The sequence below is a fragment of the Diadema antillarum genome, unplaced genomic scaffold (genome assembly GCF_040938485.1).
Source record: "Diadema antillarum isolate AM-2024a unplaced genomic scaffold, OU_Dant_1.0 seq00000687_RagTag, whole genome shotgun sequence".
In the NCBI taxonomy this organism is placed as follows: Eukaryota; Metazoa; Echinodermata; class Echinoidea; order Diadematoida; family Diadematidae; genus Diadema; species Diadema antillarum.
Genome location: NW_027271592.1, coordinates 673166 through 686832, shown reverse-complemented (window position 1 = coordinate 686832; position 13667 = coordinate 673166). Strand labels below are relative to the sequence as shown.

The following is a 13667-nucleotide window of genomic DNA, read 5'->3' as shown; positions in this document are numbered from 1 at the left end:
ACCTCGCACCCGATCGATATTTCCATTGTTCATGGGCACATGTAGTTGACCGTAGAAAGGGGGACACAATGAACCGCTTGACTGCCTTCACACAGCTGGATTACCAACCTGCGTGCCTCTCTATCGACGGGCGAAAAGAATCTCGTTTGGGGGCATTAAAGGCACTCAGAGAATTGCAGAAGGAACGGGTTAAGTTGATCACCCGTAATGTTTATTCTTAATGAGGTCTTTGCCTGGAAAGAAGAAATGTTGATGATTGAATTGTATGATATCATTATGAATTTCTTTCATGTATGCCTCTTGAATGTTTTCATCGATTTATCCTGTTCACAGATTTCACTTGGTGTTTGGATCTTGGTATACGGCTTAATCTTTAGTTCAGTTGCAAAAGGTAAATATATGAAGTATAATACCATACCAGTACTTTGCATGGAAATGAAGGGGAAAGACTCTCAAAATGCTGTAGATATGTTTGTTTGTTTATTTCCATCTGAGAAAATGGCTGGATAGCCCATATTCAGCTACGTTAAAGGTATTAGCCCACATTTGTAAGCCTGCAGCAATTGGTCTCATAGTTAGCATGGAGTTTGGGTATGATTGCAGTAACACCTGAGCAAAATTTCGTTCCAATTAGTCCATTACTTTCATAAAAATGAATGAAAATGCACTGTATGCATGCGTGTAACGCTCGCTAGCTCCGGTCCATGTACGTACTACATGCATGCGATACATGTGTAAGTTACATGTACTTAGCTAGCGCGTGCTCGTAATTCGATTTTGGGTCGGGTTGACCCCGTTTGAAAATTGATTTTAAAACGATAATTTTCTCTCTTTTATCGAATGGTATAGACAAAGAGCAACAGGTGAGGTATGTTACTGTTATAACTTGCACTTGAAGTCATATTGGACCTGTTTTATGCAGTTTTGATTTTCGTGGGTTTGCAAATGTGAGCTAATACAGTTGTACCCTTCAGCTGGTCTTCCATGGGGTCCAATTGGATGTGAGGTGGGACCACTTCACTGGGTTAAACACCCTGCTCTTTGCGATGAATGAATGAAGTGGGATCTTTTAAGTGCATGAGCTGTTACTCTCTCGTACATGGGACTTCCATTTTATGTCCTATCCGAGGGACAGAGTGTTTTGCCTCTTGCTAGAGGGGACGGTATGCTTACACACAACATTGCAACGCGTCACCAACTGAGCCAACTCAGCCAACTGGGGACAAACATATGAATACAAATTTCATTCACTATAGCAGGGCTCCACACTAACTTTATTTTTTGGTGGCCCGATGGGGCCACCAAAATCATCAATTTGAAATTTTTGGTGGCCCGAGAGAAAAATTTGGTGTCCCGAAAAAAAACAATGAGAAACATTGATAAAAGTCTTTTTTTTTTTAATGAGTCGGACACTCACTGCATGCATTTATGCATTTCCGGCGCGAAAAGTTACGAATTTATTGACATACTTTTCGAAAAAATCTGGTGGCCCGAGGTGGGCCACCAAATTTGCCCTTTTCTGAAATTTGGTGGACTGACTTTCATATTTGGTGGCCCCAAGCCACCTATAGTGTCGAGCCCTGACTATAGAATAATTGTGTGTCGTTAGCTCGGTGACCAAACTCAGGGGTAGTCTAACATGTAGCTGTTACTTCTAAGATCTCATCAATGCAACCAATCATTTGAAAATAAATACTGCTTGTAGTTTGATCCGTATAGTGTCTCCTTTCATATCAAAGACAGACTGGCACAACTGTTCTCCGACATTACTATGCATGATGACGCCTGCAGATTGCCAGCAAATGCACCTTTGTATCTGGGCTGAGATGTCCAGGAGGAGCCATGTTTTCTTGCACATTGCCATATGATGGTGATGGCTGTTCCTTTCTGCATGTTGGGCATGTTGTTCCAAACACAGTTTTCACAAGTAGTCTGCTTTCAAACACAATGTATTTCTTCTCATTTATAATTGCCATCTCCTCTGCTTCCTTTCGATCATCTCCATCCATCATCGGAGACATCCTCAGTGGCACTAAGCTCATGGTCAAACACATCTAGGTCCTGTCCTTCTTGCATTTCAACCTTCACTCTGCATAAACAAAATTAGAAAAATGTATGTAATCATTTTTTCGCATATAGAGTTTCTCACACCTGTATTTAAAAATTAATCACTTAACTTATTCTTTTCTAATCAATGATGAGAGGGTTAAAATATGCATGTGTATACTTAAGAATATTTATGAAATATGCACTGTCTTATGACATTATAAATTTTTTAATTATTCAATGTTATCACGTTGTGATGCTCAAGTTTGTGGAAGCAGCTTTTCCAGTTACTACGGATGTTGACTGATAAAACACTAGACTTAAACATACACAGAGGATGTCTCAGAAGCAATGGCCTCATATTCAAGATATGTCTGCTCCTGAGGACGACGAGGAGGGTAATCTAAGTCAGAATCCGACTGTGACAATACCATGGGCTGCCCAACTCTGTGTTGAAAGGCAAGAATGAGAACAAAAACATTTAGATAAGCATTAAACAATTTACTACCAAAACTCCATCAGGAAGAAGCCACAAACCTCGATTCAGCAGCTTACTCTCTATGTTAATGAAGAACATATTGAACCTGAACACATAATGCTAGATAAATACATGTTACATGTACACTGTATTACAAATGTTGGGTAATTAAAGCACATCTACATGTATTAAGTGTACATGTATGTCTTTTGAGCCCAAATTTACAACGTAGGCCTACATGTGTACTTTTTCGAAGCCAGGCCCATTTCTGTAATGGCATTTCACCCCAAAACAGGCACAATTTTGTGATTTTGTGTACATTTCCTAAGGAAAACTGTGCTCTGTCATGAAAGTCATTAAAACCTGATTATTTTTACAATTAATCACTTTTATTGATTACTTTTAGGCTGATTATGGTAGAAAAGTGATCAGTGACAATTTCCAATACAAAACAAAGAAAAAACAAAAATTGAAAAACTAAGAGAAACTTAAGAAATTCTGAAAATAAAATACAGAAGAATTCAAATGACTTTTAGAAGTTTTTATGATGTACAATTGTTGAATATGCTCAGACATACAAACCAAAAAGGAGGCTTTCAATGCTTTTAATTAGGCTAAAATATGATCTTTTGCCTAATTTGCATAATTAATGAATTACAATTAATAATTGGTTGTTTCTCAAAATCTTTTGTAACAAACTGGTGTATTTTGACGTGGGTGTCACGCATGACAAATTTTGTCAAGATCGCACCTCTGATAGCCGAGATCTTAATATAGAAGCCTTTGTTAAGTCACAAACCCTCAGCGGCATGGCACGCCTCGCCCTAGCAGAAAGTGGAGCACGCACTTTAGTGCGCGCATGCAAACCTCAAATACTTGCAGCCTGAACTCCAAAGTTCATTGACCCTACCTGCCAAAATATCAAAAATCCTTCATAAATTCCCCCCAAAAATCTCGGATCACTACCAAAATTTAATCATCTGTTACTTGCATCATTTTAAAACTTTCCTGCAAGTTTCATCCAAATCCGTTGAGTACTTTTTGAGCTATTTTGCACACGGACAAACTAACTTACAAACAAACCAATGGTAACGAAAACATAACATCTTCCCTTGGCGGAGGTCATAAAAATAAACAAATAAAAGATACATAACAATATAAAATGAAATGCTGTCACACCCATACACATCAGAGGGTCCATGCCGAAAGTACATATAAAATTATCCTTCAAGTATTTATGTCTTAGACTTGCCGAGGTCAGATATTGGTGAAGTTTTCTGGGATGTTGGTGTATAATAAAAACATACATAATCACACAATTTCATGGTGTGGGCAATCAACTGGGATGCAGCCCACTTTGATGATCTTACAGTGACACATTCTGCACTCCATTTGAATAAGGTATTTGATCTTTGTCCTATGCCCGGCAACTTACACCACTCCTGGTTTTCCCTTAAAAACTTTAATCAATTGTCCATCATTTCACCAATTGTCTGTTGCACGGAAGAAAAGGAAACACACACACACACACACATAACCTACCTTCCTGAAAAAGATGGGAGCACGGCCTTCCGTGTGCGAGAAGTTGATGCTTGGATTGGTTCTGTAAAATCAATGAAAGTACTAAATGAGTAGTTGTAAATCATTTCTCATTGATATAGTCTATAATCAAATACTTTGCTGCGGTGATGTGAAATAATAATGTGAAATAAGTTTTATTTTCCATGCTTTTTTTTTTTCTTTATAGTTGCACTCTATTAAAATGAACATACTTCATTACCACTGAAGAAGTCCGTCTTCTAATTTGTGCAGGGTGAAATTGGAATGGATTTTTAGCATTAAAAAGTCATTTTCTAGAGTAGATATCATTGGAAAAACTCAAAAACATGTGAACATGCTCATCTATACGCTTTGTAGAACAGTATATTTGATGACTAAAGAAATACTGTCAGAAGTTTTTCAAAACTGACAAGATGACAGTCACAAATTAAAGCTTGTGCGTACATTTTTGCTGCATTCTCGTAACCCTAATCCCATGTTCAACGTTTTGCGTGATTATTCGGCAACACGAGATGCTGTTTCCACTACATTTTATAACTTTTTTCTTTCAAGTATCACACAACTTTTGAGACCCGGGCATACCGTTTTGAAGCCATGCCTCTTTTAAGAAATTTTGTCATCCCCCAAATTGCTCAAAAGCATGATTTTGTGTACTAATCTAATGTAAATTGCACTTTTGTAATCAAATCATATAAAAAATATTTTTTTATTTTCCATGACTGATGATTTATTTCAGTCTGATTGTGCTTGAAAAAATTCTGTAAAAATTGTGATGAAAAAAAAGAAAAAAAAAGAAAAAAGGAATATATAAGAAATTCAAGAAATAATGTAATACATAAAGCAGAATCTTAAAGCTGAATATTTGCATCAATATTGCAATTGTTGAGGTAATTGAAAAGAATATGTTCACTAAAATTTAGAAGTCTTGGAGCTAAATTTAGTGATTTATGGACAACAAAATATTTTTGCATGAATTTATATAACATACATTAATTACAATTTGAAAAATCTAACTACTCAGTCTTGTAGATTACATCATCATCTACCATTGTGTACATTTTCTTGAGAATTGCGTGATCCACACGACCGAGATCTGAAGGGTTTTGGCCTCCCCGATTCATGTCCCTCAAAAAACCTGGTGGGATTAGGGTTAATGTAAAAAGCAATAACTATATCTTTCACAGGCTGTGCGAGGTTTGAGAGCATTGTGTACATTTTCTTGAGAATTGCGCGATCCACACGACCGAGATCTGAAGGGTTTTGGCCGCCCCCCCCCCCCCCCCCCCCCCCGTTTCAAGTCCCTCAAAAAACCTAATGGGATTAGGGTTAATGTAAAAAGCAACAACTATATCTTTCACAGGCTGTGCGAGGTTTGAGAGCGGAGGGCCATATCTTCTTTTTTTTTCTTTTTTTTTATGAATTTCGCTCACCAAACAAGGATTCCTTGGGACTGGCTATGGTGGGAATGCTTTCTGCAGATGAAGAGTCTTCTTTGGAATCTTCAGACAGCCAGCCTGACCTGTGGTATGATGGAATGGGTAGCATACAATTTCAACACAAACATAATATACAGTGCACTCCCGTTATAACGAAATGCTCGGGACCGGCAGTTTTCTTTCGTTATAACGAAATTTCGTTATAACCGAACAAATACAATATATAACGAAAACAAGAAAACCACGTATATTCTGTTTGCTGAATACTCATCATACACTGGAAAGCTATGTGAAATGTGATGGGATAACTGTATCACAATAATAAACGCAAGTTCCCCTCAGAAACTGTGCGTAACACAAAGAGCGAACACACAATGGTGTGAAGCGTTCACCCATGCAGAAAAGCTAGTAAATGCTTGTTCCGCTACGTATTTTCGAAAGCAATTCGCATTTCGTTATAACGGAGCACATTTCTTTTGTTTTTCTTTGTCTGTGGCGCTCGGAAAAGACTTCGTTATAACGGAAATTTCGCTATAAGCGTGTTCGTTATAAGCGAATTTTTCACCATAGACTTTAATGGTGATAATTTTGGGCCCAGAAGATTTACTTCGTTATAACGAAATTTCGTTATAACCGTGTTCGTTATAACGGGAGTGCACTGTATAACGTAATATGAAATCATAAAATATGGAATAACAAAGATAATTATTCTAATAATAGTAGCAAAAAAAAAAAATTATACAAATAACAATTACTAGTAGGAAAACTATAATAATAAAAATCTAACAAGATCTCAGGAGATAAAAGATTACATATGCTGTGAAGAAACTACGGTGTAAAAGAAACTAAAAAGAAAATTTTCAAAAAGATAGATTGTCAATTCTGAGATAGAGCAATCATATACTGTACATGTTTCAATGTTATTGACCACATGGTAAAAACTTGTCATTGAAAAAACATCTAAAGTTAGATGCAGATTTTCTTACACAATGTAGGCCTACTTTCACATATCCCAACAACTCAATCTCATTTTTATTTTTCTTGCACACATTCGCTCACCTATTATCAACATCAACTGATACGATATTGCAAATTTTCTAAGAAATATACATGTGCAATACAAACCCGAAGTAACCGTGGTCATCGTGTAATCCTGAAGTACTACAAGTCTGGGACGTAACTCCAGGGGGTGGCAATGAGGCGATGTCTCAAGAAATAAACATTTGGTAATGTGTTAGAAAGCTTTATTTTTTTTTTCTTCTTTTACATGGTATGATGCTTGCTGATAGGCCACTTAATCCTTTTTTTTTTCAATACTTCAAAGGGTTCATAAATTAATTTGTGCTACATGTGATATGTAAACATCTACTGCTTGCTATGAAGTAGCAGCGGCTCAGCCCCGCAGAAAAATTGTTATACATTCAACTCTGCAAAAGTCAAAGGTCTATTCATGGCCCCTTCTCTTTATATTGTGTTGTTTTTAACTCTTCACAAGTCAAATTTTCCCTAATAAAAGTCAAAGCTATTTCTTTTGTCCAACAGAGTCAACTTAGACAAAATTAAAATACAGTAAGGTGAAATGAGTTTAAGGCTTAGCATACACACAAAATCCATTGCTGCATGAATATACACACAAATACAATGCTTACTGAGGTTCAGTATCTGAAGTGAATTCTCCTTTACATTTCTACAGGTACATGTAAGTGTATAAATTGTGAGTGCATAGTGGAGTGGCTCATCCTCCTTCATATGTAGCTCTTTACATGATGTCTTTTACAATATTGGCTCGATAGTCTCACATATTGATGATTTCTCTTTTACGCTTCTCAAGACTTCTTAACTATTTATACATGTATTTACATATCTTTCTCTTTTTTTTTTTTTTGAAGGAAAGAAAATAAACATTCTTACCACTTCCAACTAAGGGAGTTGCTCGTACAGGCAGCACTGGCCCTGGCCGAGTCTGTGAATTGGACTCTGCAAAACTGCATACAAATGGTGAAAAAGAAAAACATATACTTATGTTCATTCAAACTCTACAAAATCAAATTATGTTCTAAGTACTGATCAATGTACCACACTACCACGGCCCCCTCATTCAAAATAATGTTTAGCTGTCTATCTTTTGCCTACATGTATGTAATAGAGGGTGTATAAAAAAAAAAGTTACACTTTTCAAAAAATTGTTTAAATTCCATTTCAAAATATTTGGAAGATTTTTTCATATTAGTGGATGTCCAATAGTCTAATCTATCAAGTGCAATCAACAAAACAAATTTTTGTTCACACTTGGCTAAACACTGACGCTCTTTGTCCAGAGTGTGAAAAATGACTTGCGCCAAATTGAAAGAAGATGGGAAATTCAGACAGAAGCCCAAATAGGTGTTCTCATTCAAACAAATTGCTCTTTTGCTCACAGTTTTGATTATGTTATGATAGTTTAGGAATTTTCTGGCAATTTTCTGTCATGTTTTAAATGATTCCATTGTGTTACGGAAGGTTGATTAACAACATCAAGATCTTTTAAGCACGGTTATCACAAATCATGCACAGACATATCGAACCCACATGCCAGTCACTCAGTCAAGAAGAAAAGTACAAAATCAATGCATCCTCAGATCATTCAATCAATACAATCAATCCAATCAATGAAGCATTCAATCAATCAATCAATCAATCAATTAATCAATCAATCAATCAATCCATTAATCAATCATTCATTCAACCTGTTGAGGACGAGTCCAGAGTATAATCAGGCAGGCGTCTATGGGAAATGTGTGTTGTAGCAAAATCAAACCGTCCTCAACGGGTTAATCAATCAATCAAACAATCAGTCAGTCACAATTGTATGTATGTTTTATAAAAAACAGCAGATCGACATAGGGAATATCACCTCCCTCACCCCCCCGTGGCTTAAAGGCTAATCAATGTTTGAAAAACTGATTTAGATGTATTTGCTGATTTATTCATTCAATCAGCCGATTAATAATTTCAATGATTGAAAAGTGATTACTTGATTATTGAGTTGATTCACTAATTAAACTACTCAATGACTAACTAACTGATATATCGGTTCGTGTATTGATGGGTTGATTGATTGATTGATTGATTGGTCAATCTATTGATTGAGTACCGGTAATAGGATGAATGATTTGAATGTTGATGAATTTGGTACGATTTCCACATTAATGAATAACTGGCATATGGTATTGATGTGTCCGTGTATTGTGAAAACTGTGCTTTAAAGATCTTGAAGTAATTACACACTCTAATTCTAACCAATTGATTTAGAAATGAAATCAGTAAAATTACGATAAAAATGACAAAAACAATCTCAGACTATCATAACATAATCAAAGCTTTAAGCAAAAAAGCAATTTATTTGAATAGGAGCACTTTTTTGGACAGCTGACTGATTTTTCCATCTTCTTTTAATTTGGCGCAAGTCAGTTTTCACACTCTAGACAAAGAGTGTCAGTGTTCAGCCAAGCGTGAATAAAAGTTTGTTTTGTTGACTGCACTTGATAGATGAGACTATTGGGCATCCATTATTAATGTGAAAAAATCTTCAAAATAATAATTATTTTGAAGTGTAATTCAGACAATTTTTTCAAAAGTGTAACATTTTTTTTACACACCCTGTATACAGATTCAATAATAAGAAATACGACTAGAATTTAGATTGCAAACATACTGTATGATCAAGGAGAATCAACAAAATCTCAGAAGAAGTTGTTTAACATAATACATTTATAAGGTTCTGTGATGCAATTTGCAACACTTTTACAAAGAGCTCTGGTTTGTCCCGTTACCTAGAATATGTGTGATCATGGAAGAATCCTATCCCGATGGAAGTGTCCTCCACAGAACTACACTGCTGAGTGCTATGTGATACTGATGACAAGTGTGATGAACCTGCAATGAGAATTGGAGGGGGAAAATGGCAGAGTTGAAGGATAGTCTAAAAATCACATGTGAAAAATACTGTATGTGTAACCAAATCTTTGCAAGAAACATATGCTTGGAATGCACACATGACACATTTTTGTATGAAAGTCTACACTGAATTCCCATGGATGGTTTCTTCAGTTAGTAAATCAAAGATAGAAGGATAACACTGCTGACAGCTTTATGATAGTTTCAAGGAAAAGATCCATTTATGTAGTAATTTGCACTCTTCATTGTTCTACCAAGTTGTATGAAGAAGGTGAGTGTTGTATCACCCGCCTGACACACACTACTGTAAAACGAAGGAATGTTCGCGTGCATTTCAATTTCGCGAGCGCCAAGATTCATGAAATTAAAATGCATGTGAAATTTCTTGTCTACACTACATGCATTGAACGCCAGTGACAATTCACGAAAACTTCATGCCACGAAAAAGGCCATCGGCTCAAATTCGCAAAAATTTTGTGCCGCGAATATATCATGTTTTACAGTATATGCAAGAAGCATGCCTGAACCCTTTTATTCGACTAGGGAAACTCACAGTTATAGTTCTGTCAGCTTAGCCTGGTGTGAATAACATTGAAACAAAATGAAGTCAACCAGTAAAACTCATAGTAAAGTACATGGCAAATAAAATTTAATGCCTCCTTCAGGAAGAAGCATTAAGCAATTATTGTCCATCTCCCTCTTACACAAACGCACAATCCACTATTTTCTCTACAATACAGTGTGAAGGATAACCATAAGTAATCCTATCACAAGTATCAGTATTTGAAGTTATGTGTGAAAAATGCCCTACAAAGTAATGAAAATCACTGACAGTTGACCTTTGACCATAGTTAACTCACTGTAACATCGCAAAGCTATTGGGTTACAGTACCTTTCTACCATTTGAACACTGATCAATACCAATCAGAGGGGTACCTTTGATCCACAGATTGGGGATGTGTTCCCCCCTCCTCGTAGTTATGCCACTGATACCAATTAATGCTACTTGCTGAAGTTCATACCTGTATGGGCTGGCATATATACAAACTGATGAGTTCATTGCCCCTTGACCTACAAAAAATGTGTGACCAATATCTGTATTAGAATTCAAACAATAGATTCTTATGAACTATTGCTCATTGACAACTTTCATACCAATCAACATCCCCATTGGACACTCCTATCTAAAGATGTGAAGGAAAACAAAACTGTAACTTTCACGTACAAGGGTATTGCACGTACACTACCTCTGTAGTACTTACAGTACTGCCACTGACCTGAAACTGTAACCAAACTCTAACCGAATTTCAACTTCAAAGGTTGAAATAAAAATCCCCTTTCCAGAATTTACATTTACCATGCTTGTAGAGATTCACATGAAAAGATGTACACTCCACTGGATCACTTGAATTTAGTTTCAAGATTATTGGGCAAAAAGTATTGGAAGTACAGCTTTCCAAGTTTGACTACTATAAATGTAATATCCATTGCAGATCCCTGAAACTTTTGCCAAGTTTATAAAAACCATATCAAAATTCCTTGAATAACCAAACTTAAAATGTAGGGCCCATAAATTATATTGTAGGTTAAAGAGGAGACTTTGCTCTATCATTTAAATCAGGTTCACGACAATGGGGACAAACAGTATTTGAATCACAGCCATGAAATGTGGCTATGCAAATTCAACCTGGATTGTTGACGCTACTGCTCTGACAAGTGACCTTTCTAATGTCTAGATTCTGCTCTGCACTGCAGTCAAGACAAATAAATTTTGCACACAAAATACTTTATTATCAATATTTTGATGACATAAATCTTACCACTACTTGTGATTCCCTGACTTGATGTATGGGATGTCAATCTGTATTTGAAAATAAAAACAGGGAAACTTATAACTATTCAATCATGGGAAAATGGACTCTACAAGTGTATTTCTTTCTGAACAATAAAATGCTACAAAAGCTACAGAAGTGGGAATGAGCATGAGCAGCGGCCCAAATAAACATAATACTGGTATCTGTAAATTTTCATGCAATTCTATTCTGCAATGTAAGAAAACAAAGGAAAATAATTTCTCATGATTCTTTACAAACAACTGCTTCACTTAGTATCTACATGTACACTAGCTATATTTCGATGCTGATTGATCATGATTTGTATTCATTGTACTTCATAATGGAATACTTCAATTTTAAGAAAAGTTTGTAATTTTCTGTTTATTAATTGAAGTACAATGTATAAAAGGGTAGAATCACAGTGACATTATCGACATCGACACAGACATCTTATCCGGTCATGGATTTGACATTTGTGCACATGTGATGTGTGCGCATGTGCTGGCCGTCGATTCAGTGTAGCTCGAGCTCTCTCCCAGGTTCCTCTCGACCGAGTCACATTACGTATGTAAGTCATCAATTCGAACAAAAAGGGACTATTGCCATACTGGCAGAACCAAACATTGCCCGAAGCCTGTTGTCAATACTTCAACTTCACTGGCAAGTCTTCAAATTGAAGAATTTTTTTTCGATTTTAAGTTGATATTTATCCGCGATATACAAATGTACATGTTGTATGCTACAGTCCGTAGCCCCATTCGCTATATGCATATGGAGCTGCTGGTCACAGTTTAATAGGAAAGACTTCCTTTTGAGACAGCCACCCCAATCACACTAGTACTAAAGTAGAGTTAGTACTAAATCAATGCAGATCTATACAGATTACAACTCTACCTAGCCTAAGGCTAAGTAACCTTGCTTGCGATACGCACGAATGCACGCACTCACTTTTGGGTGTAGGGTGGCTGTCTCAAAAGGAACTCTTGCCTACAAATTGTAAGTCAAAATGAAGTAAAACTCTATTAAACTAGGTCTAGAACATAGTCTTTGCATCTGAGAATAGTCAGTACAAGTAGAAATTTATAATTTTATGGGAGTTAGAGAGGCGCTGTGTACTTCAATCATTCACCATGTTCACAGATTCATGAATCATGTACTTACACATCATCTGCCACTAGATCTGGACGTGGCCGTGGATTCCTTGAAGTTGTTGACTTGGCCTGGCCGTGGGGATACTTGATTGGCGCAAGCAGTGGCATTGGACGAGTAGGCAGCTTCAGCAGCTGGGTCGTCTCAGGCCGAGTTCCAATCCCATCGTACATGTTGTAACACGAATTTGCATATTCTAAATTCCTGCAAAACTGTTCATGCAACTCTAGCAAATGGAAAGCAAATTTTTCATCGGCACGATGTCGCTGAACATGCTGAAGCTTCTTCCCCTTCTTCTTGCGCTTGCCGCCGCGTGTTGTTAGTCCTAGGCATGCTAAGAACACGGCTCTCTGCTTTCTCCACTCGTAGATAGCGTTATACAAGTAAACACGTTTAGGCATACACTTACAGTCTTTCGAGTCGGATAGCTTTTTGATCTCCATGAAGTTTCATTACTAAATCAAAGGCAAACCCGAAAAAAATATTAACTGAACTACAGCAGTGCAAACAGTAGGCATATATACACACACCACACACATTTACATACAAATGCCTACCAATGATCGATGACTTTGTGGTACTACTACTAGTAATTGTACAGTGTACCTTACGATCCGGCAGAACGTGTATGCGATCGTTGCGAGACAGATCAATAGAGTGTAGAGTCGATCTAAGATGCTGACATGCAGGCAATTACGCAATGGTCAAAACAACCTGCCGTATGCATTGCAACTTGCTATATATATCAAGCTCAGAGTTTTAATATTCCTTCATTATACCACATTTATTAAAAATATTTCGTATAGTATTATATTTATAACTTATAAGGTTATAAATGTACATTGTTAGAAATTTCTAAATATTATTGGTTAGATTGCTCAAATTGGCACCACGGAGCCCGTAGTGTGGTACAACCACCGAACTAAAACATATGTTTTAGTTCGGTGGGTACAACAGAACAAGAGTTCTGTGAGTGTGGTACATGTATTGACCGATTCTGTGACGAGCAATGTGTATTATCGGCATGAGCAGCGCCATTACTGCAGTGTCCAAGCCGACCCCCCCCCCCCCTCCCCACTCCCCCACCCCCTCCTTATATTGGTTACAGCTCGTTATTCCGAAGGTTCGTTATTCCTAAGACTCGTCATTCCGAAGGTTCATTGTTCCGAATTTCATTTTCGGATTAACCAATCTTCGGTACGAATAACGAACCTTCGGAATAACGCC

At 36.9% G+C, this 13667-nt stretch overlaps 1 protein-coding gene across 2 annotated transcripts; it reads right to left on the bottom strand.

The window, feature by feature from the left end:
* Positions 1–516: 516 nt before the first annotated feature.
* LOC139737256 (uncharacterized) lies at positions 517–6847 on the bottom strand. 2 transcript variants are annotated; one of them, XR_011711368.1, is made up of 5 exons: positions 6646–6847; positions 5515–5603; positions 4067–4127; positions 2377–2493; positions 517–2089 (listed from the first exon to the last, which is right to left on the bottom strand). XR_011711368.1 is itself a non-coding variant. In XM_071647933.1 (4 exons), the coding sequence occupies exons 1-4, from the start codon at positions 5627–5629 to the stop codon at positions 1996–1998; spliced, it is 387 nt and encodes a 128-aa protein (XP_071504034.1). In that variant the 5' UTR covers positions 5630–5692; the 3' UTR covers positions 517–1995. The 2 variants fall into 2 exon arrangements, 1 of the variants encoding a protein (XP_071504034.1); XM_071647933.1 differs by lacking the exon at positions 6646–6847 and having other exon boundaries at positions 5515–5692.
* Between the last annotated feature and the right edge of the window lie 6820 nt (positions 6848–13667).

What these genes read in the sequence shown, in the direction of transcription:
- LOC139737256 (XM_071647933.1), bottom strand. Translation starts at nt 5,629, where the DNA reads ATGCTACCCATTCCATCATACCACAGGTCAGGCTGGCTGTCTGAAGAT. An exon ending in TCCCAAGGAATCCTTGTTTG is followed by an intron (nt 4,128 to 5,514) that starts GTGAGCGAAATT and finishes TTGATTTTACAG; the next exon opens with AACCAATCCAAGCATCAACT. An exon ending in CTCCCATCTTTTTCAGGAAG is followed by an intron (nt 2,494 to 4,066) that starts GTAGGTTATGTG and finishes CTTTCAACACAG; the next exon opens with AGTTGGGCAGCCCATGGTAT.